The 24,753-nt window shown below is 38.9% G+C and overlaps 1 protein-coding gene across 1 annotated transcript in view; it reads right to left on the reverse strand.

Annotated features, from left to right (window-relative positions):
• The window catches only part of dscama (Down syndrome cell adhesion molecule a), a 156,378-nt gene that overhangs the window by 56,149 nt on the left and 75,476 nt on the right, over positions 1–24,753 (reverse strand). Inside the window, exons 4-11 of the mRNA XM_036595644.1 lie at positions 15,588–15,734; positions 14,643–14,921; positions 13,702–13,977; positions 12,784–13,080; positions 5,354–5,629; positions 3,509–3,787; positions 3,296–3,415; positions 1,744–1,923 (exon numbers count right to left, since the gene is read on the reverse strand). Of these exons, the coding sequence (XP_036451537.1) occupies positions 1,744–1,923; positions 3,296–3,415; positions 3,509–3,787; positions 5,354–5,629; positions 12,784–13,080; positions 13,702–13,977; positions 14,643–14,921; positions 15,588–15,734 (1,854 nt within the window). The remainder of the gene's footprint in view (positions 1–1,743; positions 1,924–3,295; positions 3,416–3,508; positions 3,788–5,353; positions 5,630–12,783; positions 13,081–13,701; positions 13,978–14,642; positions 14,922–15,587; positions 15,735–24,753) is intronic.

Genomic DNA, 24,753 nt, shown 5'->3' on the forward strand with positions numbered 1-24,753 from the left:
AGAAATCCAGTAACAACAGAGAGGAATCATTTGTCTAGGTCAGGGGTCGACAACATGCAGCTTTTTTACTGCCCTGTTGTGGCTCCACAGCTGAATTAGATTTTTAGGTAAAAATAAAATAATCTTCTTTGCAGTAAAATAAAGCTCTGCTGATCGTTCAACACAGTTTTAAGAAGAGATGGTCTTAAACTTGAAGTGTATTTAGAAAGGAACCTTTTTATAGAAGAAGGTAAAAACACTCTTAACATTGAGTATAAGCTGATGTCTGAAGTTCCAAGTATTTAGGAGTGCCCTGTGTGCTCTGTTTGTGCAGGGGATAGGAATGTGAACCGGGGGGGGCCTCTGGGTCCATAGCCCCTTAATTTAAAGGTCCATAGGAAGGGGGGCCTCTCACTTTCTCCCTTCTTCTTAGGTCCAAATAGATGAGATCATTTTAAAAAGAACCATATGCTCTGTCTCCTGTTTCAACAACAAGAACCATATATATATGCTGTTGGTCAGTCTGTTCGGGGGAGGACATTTAGAATTGGCACGGATCCTCTCCCAGGTGCTTTATAGTGCTTGATATGATGCTGTTTTACTATGTAATAAACAGTTATATTCTGGTGCCTCAGGCATCATTTAACAAGAAGCTGGCGAATGAGAAGCGACTTCAGCCTCGTAAAAGTCGAAAGTTGAGAGACATTTTACAAGAAACTATTCTACTTTTGTGGAAACGTTTCCTGCTGGAGATGTGAGAAAAGCAGCTATAGCTGAGCTAAAGCTTAAAGCAGAGCAAAGTAAGTCTGTGTTTTCAATCATATTATATTTTTTAGCCTATACTAGGACATCAGCACATACTGAGACATATTTACAGCCAAGATGGTAAAATGGACACAAAATGCTGTGGCTCTGGGTAGTTTGATTTTTGTTGAAAGGACAAAAAGGCTCTTCTTAACATTTGGGTTGCGACCCCTGATCTAGATCTTTAATTAATATTGAGTTCATGACTCGTCTTTAAAGAAGTGGTTCAGTGACAAATCACTTACCCCAGATGTAGTCGATCAGCCAAGTTTGATATCCAAATTTTGCTTCTTCAGTTTAGAACTATAGCTACAAGGCTAATGGCGCTAACAAACACTAGAACTCAATAGTCACCTAAATCATTTCTGTAAAAATACAACCCTAAAACTTCTTTCAACCCTCTCAACAAGCATTCTGGTCTTTGTTAAGGTTGTGGAGGCTTGTCAGTGTGGTTTAGGACCCAGTATGCCTCACTGTCAGCTATAAAAATGATCAAAATCATCTCAGGAGTCAGAGTGATTTGTGAATACTGGTGTTGTTCAGCTGCCCATAGCTGTGAAGTTGTGTTGATTTTTATAGTTTACAGTAAGTCATACAGCGTAATCAACAAGTCAACAAGTCTGTGTGACCTTAATGAAGAGCTGGCTACAGTTTTAGAGGGTTGAGAGAAGTTTTGGTGATGTATTTTTTCAGAAATGATTTCGGTGACTATTGAGCTCTAGTGTTTGTTAGCAATGTTAACCTCATACCTCCAGTTCTTTTTTAATTTTGTACATTCTTCTCATCTTATATATTGCACGTAAGTGGCACAACTGAGGAGTCAAATTTGTGCTGAAGATACAGCCAAAGGTAAACATACTTTATACCATTTTCAGGGTGAGGTCTTAAAAGGTTAACTCAGACAGTGATGAAGGTATAATAAATAATAAGCAAAATATTCAGCAAAGCGGGACGTCTTACTTTTCACATTGAGGTACATAGACTTGCTGACGTCGGCTCCCACGTCGTTGCTGACCTTGCACAGGTAGTAGCCCGCGTCCTCCTCCAGGACGTGCTTTATGAGCAGCGAGCCGTTGCCCAGCAGCTGGATCCTGTAGCCGGAGTTCAGGGCAATCGGGTGAAACTGCGGCACTCCGGCACCTGAAGAAGAGTTCAGAGCTTCAGTCAAAACAGTTATAATCACTGCTAGTGAAGTGTGAGAGCGAGAGACCTTTTCTTCACCAAGAAGACCAGCATATTCGTTTTTTTCTTGCTTGAATGCTGAATGTAGTGTGCCAGACTGCCAGTTCACAAGCTTTACATTAAATATAAATCACTTTAACATTTGCTTAGACAATGTTGAATAACATACGATATAATTAAAATTGCAGCTCTTGCGATCGCAAAACTCTATTCAAAGTTACAACGAGTGATGTGACACCAAGTCTTTTCAAACTATTGCTAATGCAATGTCACTGGACATCTCAACATGCTTGGAGGAGAACACTAACTGCTAATTCTGTTACTTCAGCTAACAGGCATCCACATTGGCTACCATCATGCAGAGCCATGGGGGTGTGGTGGGGGGGGTGGATCAACCTATTCACCAAGAGAAAATGAGGACAGTTATGCTGTTGGATGGCTGTGATATCACTTGACGTTGAGTGTGTTTACATACACTCAATAATCCGATCATAATCAGATTTCTGTGGTTATCTGATTATTTAAATGGTCACTTAAACAGCACACTCTGGTTTCTTAGACTGGAGTAAGGTTTAGAAATCTGATTAAGAAATCTGATTAGGAGAGTTTAGCTCAGTAATCAGATTTCTCAGTGCATATAAACTCTTACTCTGATTTCTTTCAGATTTCTCAGTCTGCGCAGGTGCGAAAACAGACAGCTGGTACCGGAAATAAGCGAGCAGCGTCGCCGTGAGACGCAGCAAAACACTTTAGAAGCGACGCTGAAACCAAATACATGTTTGACAAAATGAAGGATTTAATTATTCTTCATCTTCTAGATGATGTATCTTTATATTTTCAGGTAAATGTTTTAAAATAAAATTGAGTTTTACTTTACGTTTACATCATGTCTTCCTCTGTGAGTTTATTGGCTGGTTGCAAAGCAGAAATCTGATCACTGCCTGACTCATGTAGACCCGGAGTTTTCCCATTATCTGATTACTCAAGTGCATGTAAACACGTTGATTGGATTACTAACAAATCTGATTTTCTGCAGTTATCTGACTATTAAGTGCATGTAAAGGCACTCACTCTTTGTCAATAACCCAGCAAGGTTTGAGGTAAGTGCATGATGAGACATTGTTTTACGACAGTTTTCAAAATTCACATATAAAAACTCAAAAGAGTTCACTGGTCAGTTTGTTGTCACTGATTGAATTATTTAGAAATTTGGAAAAATCAGTGAAAGTCCCCTTTAAAGCTTGGTCTTTCTGTTTTATAGAGGTCATGGTGGTTCTGTGTGGAAAACAAAGTGATGACATGGGCAGTAAGTAAGGCAAACCTCATTTACCTTTCGAATACTTCCACTCTATCGTTGGGCGGGGTTCCCCGTCGGCAGAGCAGTTCAGGATCACGGCTTTCCCATAAATCCCGTCCTGGTCTTTGGGTTGGACTTTGAATCTAGGAGGAACTACAGAAAGAGGGCAAATTATCAGTCTCTGACATGATATATTACCAAAATTCCACCATCTGAAATTCACTCTTAGTCAGTGTTACTCTTTACCCCTGACGATGAGCTGGCTCTGATATTTGACGACGGCGGCGTCGTTGCGAGCGATGCATGTGTACGTGCCGTTGTGCACTCGCTGGAGGTTGGAGATGCGCAAAGAGCTGGTGAAGTCAATTTTGTCAATAGTGACATTCAGGCTGGCATTAATGGGTTTTCCATCCTTCTCCCAGTCGATGGAGATGGGCAGGTCCCCTGACCGCACCACACAGGGCACAAAGACCCTGTGGCCAATGGAGTAGCGAGGGAACTCAAAGGGCTGGATGAAGGGGGGCACTGAGGAGGACCAGAAAAGACTTGAGGTAATAATAAAGTTTTTTTCCCTTTAAGAAAAAGTATACAAAGCCACCAACACTTTACCGAAAGGCAGCATTCTTAAGGCTACATGACAGCTACATAAGCCTTTCATAACATAAACTTCATAAATACCTACATAGATAAACTGCCTTCCAGTAAATGTGATACTTAAGATAAATGAAAATTAAACACAATATTCCCTCAGTGAACGTGTCACAGAAACATTATTAGCATAATAACTTTGTTAATAATGAAGAAAAGTTAGCTGATTCATTTCTAGCCAAAAAAGATGAATTAAGACTATTTACTACATTATTTGTTTTCCTCGACATCTTTTTTTGCCTTATTGATGCATTTCTAAATATTTTCAGTGGTGAATCATAAAGAAACAGACAGACCAAACATGCTACCATGGCTAACAATGAATAGAAGGTAGTAGGCATTGATTTAGCAGGATGTTAATGCTAACTAGTGGCCATTCACTGCTACATTAGCTGTTTCAGATGAACTGCCCTTTTCCCTTATGGAAATCTGATAGGGCCATATATGCGTATATATAATAAAGGGTTAGGCATATATTTCACAATATATGTGATGATACAGTAGTGTAATATATATATATATATATATATATGTGTATATATATAAACATACACTACATGCATAGCATAAATATATATATATATATATATGTATATATATATGTATCAAATATTGGACAGATTCATAGGTAGGTGAACACATACATACATAAAATATGGATCACAGACATGCTGTGTCTCTGATGTATGGCTGACACAAACACTGAAAGATTTTTAAAGCAAAAAATCAAAATGAAATACAAAAAAACTTACATAACGAAGTAGACACGTTATATGAATAATGTTTTCTATCACGTATTTTTACATATACGTGTTACACATATATATGTTTGTATAAATTGATATAGGGCTGAAATATGTGCTCCATATTTGAAAACAATCAAGTTGGCATAGGTGTTACATATATGTCCATATATGACAGAATGTAAATAAATTTATTATATAATTATATAAATTATATAATTATGTAAAGTTGTACATAAAGGAAGTTCATATATGCTCATATATGTCATATATTTGAAATCCACATACTGTCATATATATCAGATTTCCATATGGGTTAATAGCTTCCTTATGGAGCCCTGCTGGTGACTTCCCGTATGGAAAAAAAAATGCATGGCCACGACTTAGTATCCGAGATCCTAATATGTGGCCACAACTTAGTAAGGCGTGAGAAAGAGATAATTAAGCCTTGACCACAGCTTAATAAGGCATGATCTTGTTCCCATGCCTTACTAAGTCGTGGCCAATGACTTAATTAACTAGTTCTTACGCCTTATTGAGCGGCGACGCATTAGGATCTTGTTCCCATGCGTTAATACGGTGTGGCCACACATTATTTTTCTTTATATGGGACGTTACCAGCAGGGCTCCGTACTTCTTAAATATTCCAAGTGAATTTTTTCTTCGTCCTTCTGAAGCTGTGGACTGGGAGGGGCTTTACCTTTCACAGTGATGTAGACGCTCTGGTTTTTAAAGACTTGTGGCTGTACGAGCACATGGCAGGCGTACTCCCCCTCGTCCAGCTCCTTCTGCACGTTCAGCAGCTTTAGCGTGCCGTTGTTTTCGAAGGCCCGCTGGCGGTCATTGAATGGAAGCAGGTTGAAATTCTTGTACCATTTGATGGAGTAGTAGGGGTAACCAACGACGTGGCAGTGAATGTAGGTGTCTCGGCCGGCTATGGCTGTGAGGTTTTTCATCGGTCTTATATCAGCAGAACCTTTAAAGACAAAAAAGAGAAATACCTCTCTTTAACCCTTAGAAGTCTGGAGTTATTACTGTCATTTTGTTATACATTCAATTTACATTACATAACTATTACACACTCACATCATTAATTACATTGTTAGTTACGCAATGAATTGCACTTACATTACATGTACATTCTGTCAAGTGTCCAGTTTGCAGTTTTTTTTTCTGTTTGTTGTCAAAAATGTAAAAAAAATGATGCAATAACTTCTGCGTTTAATAGAATTTCTCTACTTGTTTCAGTGAGCCACATTTGAGAGATAACTAAAGGACCCATATCCTACGTTCCACTCTTTTTCCCAGAGGTCCACACGCAGCATTTGTGTGTTTTTTATCTACCAAAAACTCATAATTCTTTTAAAATTAAAATTGTAAAATTTAAAAAGACCATTTTCCAACCTCTTTCAACCCCACAGAGTAAAAGAGGCTGTTTTTGTTACTGGTCCATTAAGACCAATTCATACAAATGTCCTCTGTTCTCACTGGCTACCCTGTGTTGTGCCTTGTTTTAAAAAGCCACCAGGACTGAAACGCTCCTTATGACTTCAGGGTGAGAGGGCGGGGCTTAACTGCTGTAGGCTGAATAGATGGATGTATGTAAAATTTTCATGACAACACAAAAACAGTGGATTTACAATGGGCTGTTTTCTGCAGCTACGTTTCATACATAGACTGTATTGACTGGTGAGAGAATTGGTCTACAGACGGCCATGACAGTGTGAAACTGTCTAGTGAAAGTGTCTGTCTGTCAGTGGATTAAGACACTTTCACTACATAAAAAGTGCAAGGAAAATGTACAGAAATAGGTTAAATCATCTTATAATATTCTTACAGCAATCTCAAAAATGAGAAATATTAGATATATTGACTAGATTTAAAGATGTTTGTCGCTTGCTTAGCTATTCTTCTTTTTTTTTAGTTTATATCATTTAGCTATTCTGTTATCTTTTATTATTTTGTTGTTCATCTGTCAAAATAAGAGCCCTTTAAATGAAACTTGAAGGCCTCTGTTAACCCTTAAATGGCCAGGGCCCGCCGGCAGGCCCAACGTTTTATTGCATGCTTCTAGAATCAAAGAATAGCTCAACCAGTTTGTCCCTGTAGTTACTAACAGTAAGCCTTAGTATGCAATAAGCCTGAGATTTCAAGGGGTTAATAAAAGTTATTGTAGTTTTGTAGCTTCAAAAAAGACAAAACTTCCAAACATTAAATAGATAAATGAATACTCTATAAAATGTAACAAACGAAAATTCAAGTATTAAATATCCAGGTCAGCCTAAATAGATTTTTTATGTGGAGAAACTGTGTGAGGTAAGTTGTTAAGGCTGCGGAGGTCAAAGGTTACTAGTGACCCGAGGTATGCATACTTAATTCAAGTACACAAATGCAACTCAAGTGGCCCAACGCAGCACAAACACACTGTTCTTCTGAACAAACTCTATCTGTGTTCTTATGTTACTGTGGCGGACAAACACTCAGTACTGAAGGGGGCGATAGAGGTCAAATCAGAGTCCCTAAACAGGATCTACTGTCAATCGAACAGCCACAACAACTAAACATCTCGACAGAAGAGCATTAAAAGCTGCTTTACTTGTTCAGTATGAATGAAAAGGTGATGATATATCATATTATATGTACAATTGTATAAATATTGTATATTATGTATAATATCTATAGCTGCTGGTGGCAGGCTTGATTGTTGCTATACTGCCCCTAGCTGTAATGCACAAAACCATATTTTGCATTCGCATACATGCGTTTCTAGCCTTTAAGAGTTAAAGGGGAATTCCAGTGATGTTTCAAAATTGCTCCATAATTAAATGGTTGAAATGTATATTAAGTCATTCAGAGTGATTTGATGTGAACTGCTTAGTTTTAGAGAAACTTAGAGTCAGAATTGTTCACAGTGGTGGTGATAGGAACCAGACGTCCACCTCTACAAGCTCCCTCACAGACAGCTATTACAAGAAATGGTTATGAATTCACTGCCTGGTGTCTGACTCTTTCACGATGGCCAGGGCAGTCCATTCATGGTGGAGAGGTACATGCACTGTAAGGCAAAACAGTCCCCAAAGAAAGTTTACTTTTTCAGAATTATCAGTATATTAGTTAATATTAACAACATTACTAACAAAACTCAGTAGACACGTGTAGGTTCACTGGTGGTTTTGGATTGTAAATAAAATGGCTATATTTGTGTTGCAGATATTGTGACCCCTGGTTCCTATCAGCACCACTGTAAAGAAATTTGAGTTGGCAAGTTTCTCTACAACTAACCATTTCACATCAAACCACTCTGAATGACTTTGTTTACATATTAACAAATGAAATATACAGAAACTTTGAAAAATGTTTCCCAAAATCTAATTTTTTTGCCACTACATTTATAAGACTCTGCTCGTTCTGAGAACACAGTTCTATTCTACTTTAAGGGGAATTACACCAATTTTTTTCAAATTTCTGCAGGTTTCGATTATTGAGATGTGAGCAAAGTCATTCAGAGTGGTTTGTTGTGAAATGGCTTACTGTAGTGAAACTTCCTGACTCAGATTTCTTTACCGTGGTGGTGATAGGAACCAGGGGTCACCATGTCTACAGCTGGTAAAATAGCGGTAAATCTGAAAAAAACACATTTTATCTGGGGACCATTTTGCCTCACATGTTCCCACTACGCCAGGAATTTATATTCTAAAATAAATTTTAGACCAAAGCCCTCTCAAAACTATCATAAAACAACGTCTCAGGCATCAAGCAGTGTTTTCATAACCATTGCTTGTAATGACTTTCTGTGAAGGAGCTTTTAGAGACATTAAACTCTTCAGACGTCTGGGTTCCTATCACCACCAATGTGAACAATTTGTCTAGAATGAAGCATTTCTCATTAAACTGCTCTAAATCACTATGTTTACATCTTAACCATTTATTTCTGCAGAGGGCTGCAAGTGTAGCCCACTACTTTGCCAGAAACAATCCAGAATATGTGCATGGAACAGCCAAGATCTCCTGTATGCAAAGGACAAATTCCCTTTTTCTTGTTCAGTCTGTGGATTCCTTCTCTACCTAACCATCCACCATCACATTACACATCACATCCACTACTATTACAGAGCCAGTGATGCGACAAACGGTCATTATCCCGTCTCTGGAATGGCACCGATTTATCTGCAGCGCTCCTCCGCCGCTGACAGTCAGGGGACGGGACGAAAGAGAGAGAACAAAACAACCTCTGATTTACACACTGTACAGTCATCAGAACGGACAGCATTATTTTATTTAAAAATCATGTCTCGAAGGCATTGTGCATAACCTTAATTAAGCTATCATGAGCCTGAAGGAGAAATTCCAGTGCTAAAAATAAATAAAAAATGGGTCAGTAATGAAAGAAATGGTGAAAAAGATCTTTAAAGACATGGTAATTCATAACAGACCTGGTAAAGCGGGAGAAATAGAGACATCCAATGGAATACGACACCCACAGCATGGATGTATTAAGGGGAGTCCAGGTTTTATGGACAGCTTTGTACATATTTTTATAAATCTCTGCTGAATATGAGTGCTAATATGACAACAAAGCTTGGCTACAGTGTGTAGGAGGTACAATATACCACTGTTGGCCAAGATAAATATTGTATAATAGGTTAATCTGCCAACATTAGGTAATGTGGGCAGAAATCATGACAGTGAGTCTGATGTTGTGGTAGAAAAGAGTTCATCAGAGACACAAATGAATATGGAAAACACACAAAGGACAGCTCAATCAGTTCACTTAAAGGGATAGTCTGACAAAACTTCAAACGTACACAATTTTCTCCTTACACAAATGTAATCGATCAGCCGAGACGTGGTTGGCGTCTGAAGTTTGCTTCTTTAGTTTTGTGCTGGCGCTACGAAGTTAATGTAGCTAAAAAGTAATGGGGTCTTACACCAGTTACTGCCACGTAAACTGCATGTCTAAATCATTCAACATTTGCTACAAAGAATGTGGAGTTATTAAAGGGGAACCCCACTAATTTTTCATAAATTTAACATAATTAAATGGTTGAGATGTGAGCAGAGTCATTCAGAGTAGTCTGGTGTGAAACGCTCTGTTCTAGAGAAACTTACCAAGTCCGAATTGTTCACAGTGGTGGTGATAGGAACCAGACGCCCACCTCTAAAAGCTCCCTCACAGAAAATTATTACATGAAATGGTTAGATATATGCTGTCTGATGTCTGACACACCGTTTTATGATTTATATTTTGGCTTAAAATGTATTTCAATCCATATATTTTAATCAGTTCATGGCGGAGAGGTACATGCAGGGCATTGTAAGGCAAAATAGTCCCCAAAGAAAAGTTTTTTTCAGATTTCACTGGTGGTTTGGATAATAAATAAAGTGGCTATACTTGTGTTGTAGACATGGTGACCCCTGGTTCCCATCACCACCACTGTAAAGAAATCTGTAAGTTTCTCTACAACACACTGTTTCTCATCAAACAACCCTGAATGACTGAAAATTTTGAAAAAGTGGTGGAATTCCCCTTAAAGCTACCTCATAGACTGGCTTTACAAGGAGAAACTTTCATGCAGCTTTAGTTCTACATGAAACTAAATTGCAGACTCATTTGAAACTCTGCAACAGTTGCAGGAGACTCAAGTTCGTGAAACAACCAACCAAAACACAGATAGCGCATCACGTGATCGCGCCAAACGACACTGTTACAAACAACAGATTTCACCACATTAGTAGACAAGAAAATAAAACAGATGACGGTCCATTGGATGCTTGTAAAGAATGGACTCCCTTTTAACTGTAAGGTTGGTAGTTTTTCATTTTGTCAGTTTTCTGAGAGACGACAACAAAGCTAATTTTTCTATCACCAGCTGTGTTAACCAGCCAGCTTGTGCTAGAGTTTACTCTTCTTTGTTAACCTCCTGTTATCATGATTTGCACATCTAGTTTCATTTTCTTCAGATTCACACCTCATCATCTTACACACAGCTCAGATTCATTTGGGACGCAAAAAAAAATAAAAATGATTAGAGAAAATGAGAAGGAGAGACTGAGATGCGCTCCTCAATGAACTTGTGCTCCCAGCGCCGGATGAGTGATAACATCAATTAGGCTACAACCATAACAGCTAGTTAAACATTCATTTTCAAAGACTTAATAAACAAACAGCAAATAAAAACTCAGATATAGAGTTAAGAACCCTAGATAGATGCATAAAAGACTGATAAATAGATATAGAAAAAAGAACAGTAATAACAGCTGGAAATTATATGATAAAAATGCTGCAAATATGTAATTCACACCTTGTGGGTGACTCTGTAGTGAGAACGACATGGTGTATCTAAAATATGTGCTGCTGAATTGGCTACTGGACTAACTGAATGCATTGCCGCAACTCACAACATGCAACTAGTTGCATAAAAGTTTCATCCTGTAAAGCCGGACTAATGTGGTTTCTCAAACTGTCTGTTATACTGCAATCTATAAATTATAGTCTTAAAAAGGGTCCAAGTGTTCTTTATTAAAGAAAATGGTTCTGGATAGAACCATGAACACTCATAGAACCCTTTGCATGATTAAAGGGTTCTTTGTATCACAAAATGGTTCAGTCTGAAGTCATGTGCTGTAGATGATTCTATATAGAATATTTTTCAGAAGGGTTCTATACAGCACTAGAAAGGGTTTTTGTATTGTTATGATGTCAAGTTTGTTTTAATAGAAGAACCCTTTTGGTGCTGTATAGAACCCTTTTCAAAAAAGTCCTATATAGAACCCTCTACAGCACATTTTTCAACAGTCTGAAGAACACTTTTATGATGAAAAGAACCCTTTAATCATGCAAAGCGTTCTTTGAGTGTTTATATACAGCCTAGAAATGCAGCCGACGCTCTGAGTGATTTCAAGGACGCAACTTATCCTTCCAGGCCTTCGGTTACCCACAGTTATCTGCACATAAACAACGTGAAGGAAAAAAAAACTGCACCAGGAAAAACGTGGTGGAAAACAAAGCCATTGGAGCAGAGCTTGTATTAAAATGCAAGCTGTTCATGTACTTGAATTCGTCTTCATACCCTTACAAAGTGTCAAATGACTGATTAATTAAAGTATTCGCCCGTATATCATGTTTTAATAAGATATTTGTATATATGTTGTTTATCGTGGTACATAAGCTTGTTGCCGTATCGCTCCCATAGCAACAAACACAATGCAACGGGCTCCATTTTCTCTCACCAGTTCCCTCACAAGTTTTGCACTGCAATTGCAAGAGGCGGGACCTTTTTGATGACGTCACCACGCAGCCTCGTTAGTACTGTTCCATTTGTGTGACCAACAGGCTACTATGGAGGAGTCTTCATAGGACAGTTCTACGTCGGCTGCAACCTAGGCTTTGGAACGCAGATGTGTCTGTCTAGCTGTGTTTATGTACATTGGACTTGTAACTCACTCACTTAGGTTTAACAGGCTGAAAGTACTCCACAAGGGGGAGCTATTAGCACATAAGTAGCTTTTGTGTGTCTCATTACAATGCAGAAACTGACATAAATAACAGGAGTGGAAGCAATTAAGGTTAGCTAGGTTGTGGATGACCACAGGCAAAAAAGCAGCGAGTGCTGTGAAAGAGTGGACAGAAGCACATTGCATAGCTAAAAACAGTAGATTGAAGCCTGACCTTTCTGTATTTTGTCCATGTTTATAGTTAACAGTGTGTAACAGTGTCATGAACCACATAAGCAAGTCTATTAGAGATACTGAACAATTCCACACAGTCTGAGGCAAGTATGATAATTTAGGTATGCAGTTTGGAGGATGCTAAACTGGTGAACGTTAGCTTCCATTACTTAGTTAGCAACATTAGCCTCATAGCTCCACTGCAAAACAGAAGAAACAAACACCAAACATGTCTTGACTGATTTAAGGCAAAAACTGTGTACATTTGACTTTTGCTGCTTGAACAAACTACAAGAAACCAAAAGGAAAGAGGAAGACAGAAGAAAGGCTGAATATTCCCTGAAATGAGCTCAGATTCTCTGTCAAGAGGTTTTTAAAGGCATGCATGAACATCCAAACAACCAAAATGAGTTATATGTGTTGTGCATGTGTGTGTTTTGGAGGAGCTGATCTGACAAGCACCTCTTACGTTTATTCGAGCCTGGTAGGAGACCGTCCCGGCCGAGTTGTTGCAGGTGCAGCGGTACACCCCGCTGTCACGGACCTGCGTTTGGGAGATGTTCAAGTAGCTGATGACGTTTCCCTCCGCCGTGATGCTGTGGCCCATCCGGTGACGGCTGTCCTTCATTACCAGGTCATCGTCCAGCGTCCAGGTGACGACGGGTTGCGGCGTGCCTTTAACGTGACACATCAAGGACACAAACTCATTCGGACTCACCACTTTCTCGCTGAAGGCCGACAAGATTTTGGGGGTTCCGTCTGTGAAGAAACAGATTGAAGAGCTATTAAATAATGCAAAGATGCAGAAATGTTGCATCTAAATTGACTTATGTTTTCTGTAAGGGTTATTCCATTTACATTTATGCCATTTGGCAGGTGCTCTTATGCAGATTGACTTACGATTTAATGTTGTTATAGAGGTTGGTGAACGTAGCATTAGGAGTCTTGTCAATTGTAAGCATGCCTGGGCTGAGAATTGACCTTTACAAGATATTGAGTGATATGCCTCTGGGCCAATCACAATTGTTTCTAAATGATATTTCCTTTGTCAAGCAAAGTAAAAACTATGACAGCGCTCCTTACAACAAACCTGCAGTGAGAATGGCAGGCTCAGTTGCAAAACCATTAATCGACCGACTTACACTGGCTCTACGGTGAGCTAAACTGTATCTGGGTTACCGCATTTGATACAAATCATTTTAATATGATGTCTAATGACAAATATTACCGAAATTGTTCAAATTAGTTAGCTATCTTATTTTTATGTATGTTTTTACATTCTTTTTTTTACTTAGGCATTGATAAGCACTGTATACTCTTTATTTTGGCACATATCACATAGACACACAGGTGTGAGAGCTACATGAAGATGTTACTGACCTTCTAAGATAACTTGCACAAAGTCCTGAGCTGAGATCTTGCCTTTCCTGGCAAAGCACTGGTACACTCCTCCATCACTCTTGGCCATGCCGTCCATCACCAGGTTCTCCTTGTTGATGCCGTTCATGTGCACAGCCACTCCAGCGTTGATTTTTTCTCCATTGCGATACCACGAGAGCTCATACTCATCCGAGCTGGTCACACTACAGGTCAGAGACACCTGGCTGCCCACACTGCCTTTCACTTTCCTGGGACTGACCACCACCCGTAACGGCTCTGGAACAGCACAGTGTACATCTCAGAAAGCATCAGACCTCCATTTGTGCATTTTAATGATCAGTATTAGTGATTAGTGCACCAAGAAAAAGGTTTTTAAAATGATTATATTTTATTTTTGATTTACTTTTATTCATGCTTTTGAAAGAAATTTAATTCATGTAACAACAACTTGACAAAAAAAACTTTCTAATTATAGGACAAGATCAAAATCAGAAGGACTCAGCTGGTGTATCTTCCGAGACCTTAGATGACCCATAATCATTAATGCACAGCACAAAATGTTTGAAAACAGGCCAAAAACAGACACAAATGACAAGATGCTGTGGCGCCAGACTTTGTAATAAAATGTAAAAATTAATATGTATGTAATAGTTTAGTTTTGAACACAGCCATAGGCCATTTAATCTTAAAGAAGTGAAAACAGTTTGACAATTTCAGCCAAAACTGTTTGTAAAAACTGACATTTTTAGTCTTTTGGCCAAAAAACCCACCATTTCTGGCCACTTTTTACCAAAACATTTTGGTGTCCCTAATTAGAACACTCTGTACTTGACCCATGTATATAATCATTTCAGCTTAATAATATAAAAACTTTTAACAGTTTTCAATGGCGCTTATATGAATCACTTGCACTGCATGCGAAAGCAAAGAAGCAAACATACCCTTGACCAGAAGGCGGCCGATGACCTCCGCGTTCCCGTAGCTGTTCCACACCTCACACACATAGTTGCCGGAATCGCTGGGCTGCGCTCTTTCGATCAGCAGACCGGTCACGCTCTGCCGGAAGCGGGTGTCCGGCTCCAGCGGCCTGTTGTCCTTCAGCCAGCGGTACTTTGGCGCCGGGTGCCCTGAAGCTTTGCACGGCAGCTCGACCCTGTGCGAGGCCATGACCTCCCGCTTCTCAAAGCCATCGAGGATCGCAGGTGCTGAGTTTGTGGGGTCTTACAAGTAAAGACAAAGGGATAAAGTCATTTACGTAAAATGAGGCAGCCAGTAACTCAGCTGACCCAGAAACAGTGCACCCTAAAAAAGAGTGTTCTACTGTATATATTGTATTTCTTTCCCTAATGTCCACTCTTAATGTTCGCATGGTTTTATGTACCAAAACCAGCCATAGTTCTTTTTCACATGATCATTTTCCAGCTGTTATTTTCTGTCTGTGTATTGAATATCATGCTAACTACATGCCAAAATCATGGACAAAATAATGTAGCTAAATCTATCATAGCCTTAAAGGCTGAATTTTGTTGGTACTTTTTGACCAAGCTTCTGTGACCACTGATGAAGGACTAGAGGATGACCAACACAAACTGTGCAGCAGCAGATGAGCTATCGTCTCTGACTTTACATCTACAAGGTGGTACAAAGTATGCAGAGAAACAGATGGACTACAGTCTGTAACTGTAGAACTACAAAGTGCTTCTATATAGTAAGTGGAGCTGATAAAATGGACAATGAGCGTAGAAACAAGGAGGCGGTCATGATGTTATGCCCGATCAGTGTACGTAACATGATACATCCTGAAACCGCCAGAAATGTCTTGACGGATTTATGACATTTGTGGAACGGGAGAAAACTGTCAATAAACTAGCACCCCAAGTCCTCACCTGGTACGAAGAGACGGGCGCTGTTGCTTTGCCTCGTTTCGGAGGTGTAGCGATGCCTCGTCATGCAGCGGTAGTTGAACAGCTCGTCCTCCTTCTGCACGTCCAGGATATACAAGGCTCCCGTGGACGTTATGAGAAATCGAGGTCCTGAAAGACAGAACAACATGGAGGAACATGAAAGGAGCTGCTTAACGAATCTACTGCGGTACTGCGCGCGACTCCTCAGGCTGCAAGTCAATGAGCGCAAGCTACTCTGGATTTAATTTCACCACTGTCTCCCTCTAAATAAATCTGACGGGCCTGTGTGTCTGGAAGATTATAGCCCTAGTTAACAGAAGCTCATTTTCTCTTTGGCCTCTCCAGGGACCCACTCTGACGGAGCGGAGACGCAGTGATCATACGCAGCTTTGATATGGCCCATGGCTCACACTGTATGTGGTAATATCATGCTAATTCCTGGGATAACCCAGAACGGTAAGGTCGTCAGCGTTTATGAAGAATAATGTGACCTACAGCGGTCGCACACTTCGCCTGGCCTCCGGAGGGTACGTCCGTGTCAGGAATGATTGAATATGCAATTTGGATGAGATCGTCTCTGATACACTGTGGTTAATTCTGCAGGGCTGTGTTGAGGCCTGCCTGCAATAAGGGCTATCACAGTCTAGCACAAAGGTCAGTATTACTATTCCTCCTCTTTAAACACTGCCCATTATCTCATATGAAACAATACATAAATGTGTATCTCATTATCTCAACTTACTGTCGTATATAAAGGTTTGGACACACCTGGCCAAATTACATATTTTCTATGTGAAAATAAATGAACACGTCCTCTACACCCTTGAACACACTTCTATGCATTTTTCATAAATATTTACTGCTATTAATTCATGCATTTGTAAACTCATAATGTTGTGTCTTGTAAATAATACATTTTATAGCTTTAATATAGAGCTATGTGAAAAAAAAACACTTTAGACCTTATAATGTTATGTTGTATTTAATTCCAAGGCATTAATTGACATAGCAATAAGCTAAATATATACAAAATCATAATTTATAGGTTACTTTCTATTCGGAGGCATCTGTCCCAAACCCTAAAGCCCAAATTTATTTATTTATATTTTTAGATGTTATTTTTTGAAATTGCAAAAAGTTTTATTTTTTGAGGTTGAAAGATTTAGATTTATCGAGTTTCATTTTTAAATTAAAAAAAAATGCTCTCCCTCATTTTCATTCACTACCGAAACACAAAGAGTTTTAGTCTGAAGGCGGAGCCTTATTTCAGCCGCGCCCCTGCATTTTAGAGCAGGAAGTGAGACTGCATCCCTGGGGCCGTTAGACCATATTGTTTTGAATTAAGTGTGTCCCAAAATCTGAAAATCAGTGTGGAACATTTAGAATTGTCACCACCAAAACACATTTTTCTGCAATTAAGTAAACTTTTTGTGTTTTGATGAAAAGCATTATGATTTTATGTGTGTTCAGCTGTTTAGAGCTGTGTTTGCTGGTCATGCATTGGCTGCGTTTTTGAGTTCTCCTCAAAATTAGCTAAAATTGCCACTACCGAAACAGTCACTACTGAAACATCTGGGAAACTTTCAGCAGTATTATGAATGTTTAATAGTGACAAAATGTAACGATAATAGAATAAACGTAATTAAGATATAAAGTCACGCAAAACAAAAGGGTTTTAGTCTGAAGTCCAAGTCAGTGAAAAGTCCTAAATCCATTTTCAACTTTTGGAACCAATTTAGAAGAGCGATTCATATACACTACTGTCCAAAGGTTCGGAATCATTTTGTTCAATAATATAAAACCAGTTTGGTTGCAGATGAAAGTATAAAATGATTCTAATATGCTCAATTTGTGCAACTTCATAGGTTTCAAATAATTAGTAGGGCACTACATAAAATAAAAGAATTTAGGATTTTTGGATGTGGTGATAGGAATGAACAGAGCTGATTTTAAAGTACCTGAGAATGCTAAATAACACCACAATTAAGTTACAATAAAATTAAAATCTATAAGTTTCAACAAATTTCAAAAGTGAAAATCTCAACAGATAACTAAAAATGAATGTAGTACAGTACACTATATTATCTGTGATTTAATAACTTCTCATTCACAGAATTCTTGAAATATTGAACAAAACATCTAAAATGCTATTATTAGTTGTTATGGAACATGAAATTACAAAAACTCTGTACTGAAAGTAGATTTGATTTGCTGTGATTTGCTGCTGCTGTAACTGAAATCTCATAAAGATGCAAAAAGTTTATATTTATATATTTATTACACCTGTGCAATATGGACAAATCACCACTTTCTGATTATATTATTCCACAATGCAATTGCAATAGGCCTTCTGCTGTGTCACTGACTCTTGTTTTCTAGAAAAGAAAACAAAAATGTACAAAATATTTTTTTTCCAAAAATCTGGTTTTCTGTAGTTTCTGAATGATTCATTATCAGTTATCATAATCATAATCATTATCACGATCATGATTAACACTAAGAGAAAAAGGCATCTGGAATGTATGAGCTTGTCGTGAACATGCTGACCAAAAATGTGGGCTTGTCTGCAAATTGCAGCCTTCTGCAATTTCAGTATTGCAAATGCTGCTGTTACAATAATGATTAACAAACCATATAGTGCAGCTGTAACTAGGAAGCACCAGTTTGTCAATGTGGACAGTTTCCTTCCTTCATCAAACTGCCAAAAACGTCTAAAACTGGTCTAAAACTGGTGGGCTGCTTGCTCTAAGCCTTTTATAGGCTATCATCTTTGTTTGTTCTGTTTTTGTGTTGTTTTTTACTAATATCTCTTAATCTACTATACAGGAGTGTTAACGAGTGCTGTATCTCATTAGTTGTCCTGAATCTGGCAACAAGATTATAATACTTAATACAAAAATGACAACATGATCATGAAAGCACACAAAGTTATGCAAAAGCATAATGCAAAAAGGCCCAATGTAGGACTGAAAGGGTTAAAGCACATACAATACTTTGCAAAAGTGAGGGGCGATTTATGTCATTTCAGGTCAAAACAGCGACTAAGCACAAGATATAGGAAAAAAGCAGAAACCATATATTTAACAAAATATTACACATAAGTCTATATTATTTGCAGTATTTAGTGTGTCCACCGTTTGTCTTGAGCCTCCGTTCAGCAGGGTTATTATTCCGTACCTCCAAAGTTCAGTCATAGAAGTTGGTTGCATTTTCTGCTCTTACAAATTTAAACTCACGAGTCCATATAATCATCCTCCACATCTCAGGTGTCCAGTCTCAGTGTTCTACAGCAAGTATTCTTCTTTTTTGTCTATTTCCTTTTGTCAGTGAGGCTTCTTGACAGCTACACATCCTTTCAGACCCATAGCGCTGAGTCGTCTTCTCACAGTGGAAGGATGGATGTGGATTTTTTTCAGGTCTGAATCAAGAGTGGAGCTTGATTTTTTCCTCTCCCTCAAAGATGAAAGGTTTAAGTGCTGTTTATCTGATGGGGACAGTTTTGGTGGTCCACCAGGTGTTTCAGGTGGTTGTTAGGAGTCCCATTTGTCTCTAGAGCTTTTGATCATTTTTGAGCTCCAATTTTGGAAACTCTTGAAATACAAATCCTCAGAAGGAGGAGATTTCCAATATTCCTGAGGTCATTTCAGAAATATATCTTTAAGATGAAAGCTTTAAGTACTGTTTAAAGACAGTATGACTGTGTGTGTGTTGAGTGAGTGATGGTAGGAATGCATGTTTTATTTTATTTTATTTTATTTTATTATATTTTATATTTATTTTATTTTATTCACTACATGTAAATGTCTGTCTGGTACTGTGCACTGTGAGCTCCTGTAACCAAAACCAAATTCCTTGTATGCGTAGGCATACCTGGCCAAAAAAGCTTGATTCTGATTCTGAAGACAAATTAAATACTGTTATATTTAGTTGCTGAGTCTCCTGTCTGTTTCTTTTTTTTCTGACACTGAAAAATGAATAACATACTTAATGGCTGATTTGACTAGAAATCAGATCAGCGGCAGGGTGGTCTCTGACTTTTGCACAACAAGGTAACATTTAAAATATTCTTCAGATCAGACTCAATTCCTTAATTCTTCTCATTTTCTTGCTAATATAAAACAGAAAGATCCCAAAGAAACCCTGAAGTAACAACCAGTTCCAGTTTTTACAGCGTAAAATTTGGGAGTTCATTGCAAATGAAGTTGCAGCACATCGCATTCATTCAGGACGAGCTGTTTACCAAGACGGTTGAATCGGCAGGGTCTGTGTATGTAGCCAAAGACCATAAGTAAACAATTTAGCAGTGAATGAAAAAAGCCTAGCGCTAGACGAGCCCGAAAGCTGAGGCGAGGCAGAAATGAAGATGCAGCTATTGTGAGCTCTGACCCAGTTAAAGACGAGAGAGCGTGGATTAGATGTCCTTAAGGCATTTTCGGATTGTGGTCTAAATGCAGTGCGCGACAGGCAGCCATCCCAACAGTGGAGGCGCGAGTGTATGTGTGTCGGCATATACGAATGTGCTTTTGTGTAGCGCTTATCGGAAAACGTAGCTGGACATTGTTAGCCTAAGCAGGGATTAATGCAGCTCCAGCACAGGAAAGTTTGACAGAACGTCATAGTCTGTTTATTGGGTGCCATATCACACTCCACCTGTGGTACTGCTAGGGGGAAAATGGCTATCATACATGTTTTTTTACCTCAAGAAATTTGTTATAATGTATTATGGATGTGCCCGGGTACATAAAGCAAGAGAATTCACATGTTACAATCACTGTCTGAGTATTTGTTATGTTTCATCATGGCACAACAGAGAAAATAAAGAGGCTAACAATAAAAAAAATGCTAATTTTATGCTTTAGCATGACTGTAAAATGTTACATTTTTGCGAGTGAGTATAATGCTACTATGAAATATGAGTGCTTGTACATGAGCGTGTTACCAAAGACTTGTTGTTAAGAACGTAGTTGAAAAGAGAAAAATAATGCAGCTGACTCTGCTACAGCCTTTTCGCTAACTAAGCTAGGTATCTGGCTAATGTTAGCCTGCAGCAGCTTTTTCGCTACCACTCTGTATGCTCAGAGTTCATTTCAAATGCTGCCTTAAAGCTAAACAGTTTATGCTGTCACTAAGTATTAAACGCAGCATCTGAACCTATCGAACCGAGCCAGGCCTCTGTTTGCAACCTTCCTTTTTCCTGTCTGACATCCAGCGCTTAGTAGCTGCCAAAGAACATCAGCTATTAAATAATTAAATAAAAATCATTACAGCCTTATTAGTATTTTTATATGTGACATAAACGGTTCTAATTTGTCTGTTTCCAACTTGCTAAATCTCAGAAAGACTAAATAGCACTATACATATCATGTATAGCTTAACATACTGGATATGAGGAAATATGTGTATACATGTTAATCCTCCCTATGGGAAAAGTCATATTTTTAAAATGTGTAAGTTTCCATTAGGTCAGAACAGATTTTCCAGAGGTTAGAGTGAAAGATGAACTGCATATAAGAATATAAATGCTCCCTCAGCTCCTTCTGTCTCCCTCGCATGCTCCTCTAGACTGAACCCTGCTAGGCACCTTAAGTTCAAGAGATATCAAAGCGCATATTTGTTCATGGTGCCTCTGAATGTGGAGCAGTTTCATTAAAGCAGACAGCTTGTCGTCTATGACAAAAGGGAAGAAAAACCCGGGGCGCGCACGCACATCAGAAGCCTGTACTAGGTATCCGCAGGCACAGGTCCCTGGAGAAACGTTTAAAGTGATAGTTTGGTGAAAAAAATGAAATTTACATGATTTTTTTCCCTCAGATTACATGTAGTAGATCAAGACAGCCACGACTGCTTCTTTGGACAAACCAGAGAAAAAATTCAGGCTTGAAGACGGCTGCTATTATTGTTATTGGCGAAGTGATGCAGTTTTGTCCATTTTTATAGACAAAAGTATGTCATATAGTTTCAGAAATGACATAAGCAAGTCTATTTGAGATCACTTAACAACTCAAAGTTGGTTGTAGCAAATGTGATTTAGGTATGCAGTTAGCATGATGCTAACTGGTGCTGTATAAGTTTTTTTTTGTACTTTGTTAGCTACATTAGCCTCGTAGCTCTAGTGCTAAACTAAAGAAGCAGGCGTCAGACACCAAACACATCGATCGACTACAATCAGGCTAAATTGTGTAAATTTGATTTTTCCAAGATGTTACTCTGTCAGCTTAGCTTTCAGCTAACAGCAAAACAAATCACACAAGCTCACTGATCTCAAAGAGCTCCAAAGAAAAAGCCTTTTGAGGTTATTTAATGGTGTATTATTTTAGCTTTTGCAACATCTTTTGGCGATGCCGTATGTGAGAGTGTGAAATGAAAGACTGTAGAGTGGGACGGCGGTTACAGAGGTGGAGGGTGGGACTGCAGTTATGGAGGTGTCTAGGCTGTCTAGGCTATCCAAAGACTGCTTCTTTGGACAAAACCGGAGACAAAATTCAGGCTTGAAGATGACTGCTACTATTGTTATTGGCGATGTGATGCTGTTTTGTCCATTTTTATAGACAAAGGTATGTCATATAGTTTCAGAAAATACATAAGTAAGTCTATTTGAGATCACTTCATAACTCAAAGTTGTTTGAAGCAAGTGGGTATACAGTTAGCATGATGCTAACTGGTGCTGTATATTTTTTTGTACTTTGTTAGCTACATTAGCCTCGTAGCTCTGGTGCTAAACTAAAGAAGCAGTCTTCGGGCATTGAACATGTCAAACATATCTAGACTGATCACCTACGATCAGGCTAAACTGTGCAAATTTGATTTTTCCAAGATGTTACTTTGTCAGCTTAGCTTTCAGCTAACAGCAAAACAAATCACACAAGCTCACTGATCTCAAAGAGCTCTAAAGAAAAAGGCATTTGAGGTTATTTAATGGTGTATTATTTTAGCTTTTGCAGCATCTTGTGGGGATGTCGTATGTGAGAGTGTGAAATGAAAGACTGTAGGGTGGGACTGCAGTTATAGAGGTGGTGATTGAGAAAAGATGCGCCCCAGTTTCGGCTAATCTGATAGCAGGAGCCTTTGAAGTCTCCTGACTGTGTCGAAACGGCAGGTTATTGCTCGATTGTTTGCCGTCCTCCTGAAAAATCCACAGAGCGCCGGCCCTCCTCTCCTCCGCTATCCCCTCCACTCGTCTCCTCTCGTAAATTATTCAGCATGCCCAAGCCTCATGCTGTTCCTCCTTGACCCCCCTGGGAGTTTTGCTACAATACCCAGTCAGGCCTAGCTTCTGCCACAATGCAAAGACACTCCTCATCCCCAGCTCAACATTTCAGACATGCAATGGGTGAAATTAAAGTATAGCACGGTTTGTGGTTGACTGTGCGCTAGCTTGATAATATTTTCCTACAATTGCGCAGAATCTACCACTGATATGAGCTAAATATGGTCGAGCCTTAAGCACAGTGTGCATACAGCACACGAAAGCCAAATATGCCTGCCAAAGGACTACTGAAACTTTTTTTATTTATTTAAAGCCACAGACAAGTTCATTTCATGTATTTCTAAAAAAGAAATTTCGAGACAAAATTATGGAAGAATTTAACGTTAAATGTACAGGAATTTATATTTTAGCATTACACTTTTAGGGTATATACTACACACATGATCAGTACCAGAGATCTGAATTTTTGAATAGTTGATTAGTTTTGAAAATACAAAAAACTGAGTAAATCAATATTTTTTCACAGTAGCCACAGAATGTCATTTACGCCTGTTTTTTCAGGTTCACGCACTGTGCATTCATTTCAGTTATGTTGATGAAATATGTTGCAATAGAAATGGGTATTATTTACAAAACCGGAAGTGAACTGGATTTCGTCTTCGTCAGGGTTGTTGCTACAGGTAAGCCTATGTAAGCCTGGGCCTGATCACAGGCCTACCCAATCAAGGGGGTAAAGAACATTTATTAAGACAATTTTTAATTAAATTTCATTTGTTTTCTGTTTGTTATGTCACTGTCTTATGGCCAATTAACCTCTGTCTTCTTTTCTCAGCCCCCCCACCAACTGGTTAGCATCTATTGCTATCTGCCATTGTCTTAAGTCTTCAGTTCATTATCAGCACCTGTGTTTGAATTTTAAGCTCAGGTTTCGGTTAAAAGATGTAACTAGTGACATTTAAAAGTGAGATTCCGTCTTGTAGTGTATGTTAAAGCGTGAAATAGGTAGGATGATGACAGCACTGCTGTCAGGAATAGGCAATAGCCTGATGTTTTGACATTGCAGGACATTAGTGCATTTGGAAATTGTAGGGCTGGACCCAAATATTCAGCAATTTGGATATTTGTTCATTGGTAGGTGTTTGTTTTTTTATTTTGGGATTCATTTTTGGGGTGTTTTTTTGGGTTTCTTGGCTGAATGTAGGCTATCAATAAAGGCAAACTGCAAAATACTGTAACATTCGACATTCTTGGGAGAAAATTAGACAACTCGAGCCTTATTTTTAATCTGCTGAAAAAGCGCCAAACACGATGAGAAGTAACCCAGCCTCTCCAGCGCTAACAGCTAAAACAACAGCCCTCTGCTCTACTCAAAACCCACCATTCCACATGTATTCAGGCTCTTCAACATAAAAGTCCTTGTAAGAATAAACCTAAAACAGCCCAACATAAACATTTCCTCTCTTTAAAACTGAACTACTTACAAAGCAGTGCGACGATGCCACAATATATTTTGTTACCACATTCTTGTACTATAACTATACTTTTAACTGCACTGTTAAAATGTGGAAATACATACTCAACATCAACATCATGCTAACACAGTGCTAGATAACATGTATTCCCAGGGCGGCTGCAAATGGTGCCCCGCCATACTGGACCCTTACTAGGGCTGCACTGTATGCCCTTCATACCTTGAGTTAGACAACGTCAACGAAGCACTGGATAACTCTGCACTGTGCTGTTACCTCCTAGCCCGCCGCTAAGAGAGGCTAGTGGGCCTGGTAGATGGAGCAAAGCCACGCTGTGAGTGCCTCAGCGCTCTGCATGGGAAGCAGCTGGCTCCGAGATTCGGATTTTATAGCAGATGAAGTCACGGATGTGCTTTCACCATGGGCATTGGACTTTCTGAATGGCTTTCTCAGCTCACCACCCGAGAGGGAA

The sequence above is a fragment of the Colossoma macropomum genome, unplaced genomic scaffold (assembly GCF_904425465.1).
Source record: "Colossoma macropomum unplaced genomic scaffold, Colossoma_macropomum, whole genome shotgun sequence".
Lineage (NCBI taxonomy): Eukaryota > Metazoa > Chordata > Actinopteri > Characiformes > Serrasalmidae > Colossoma > Colossoma macropomum.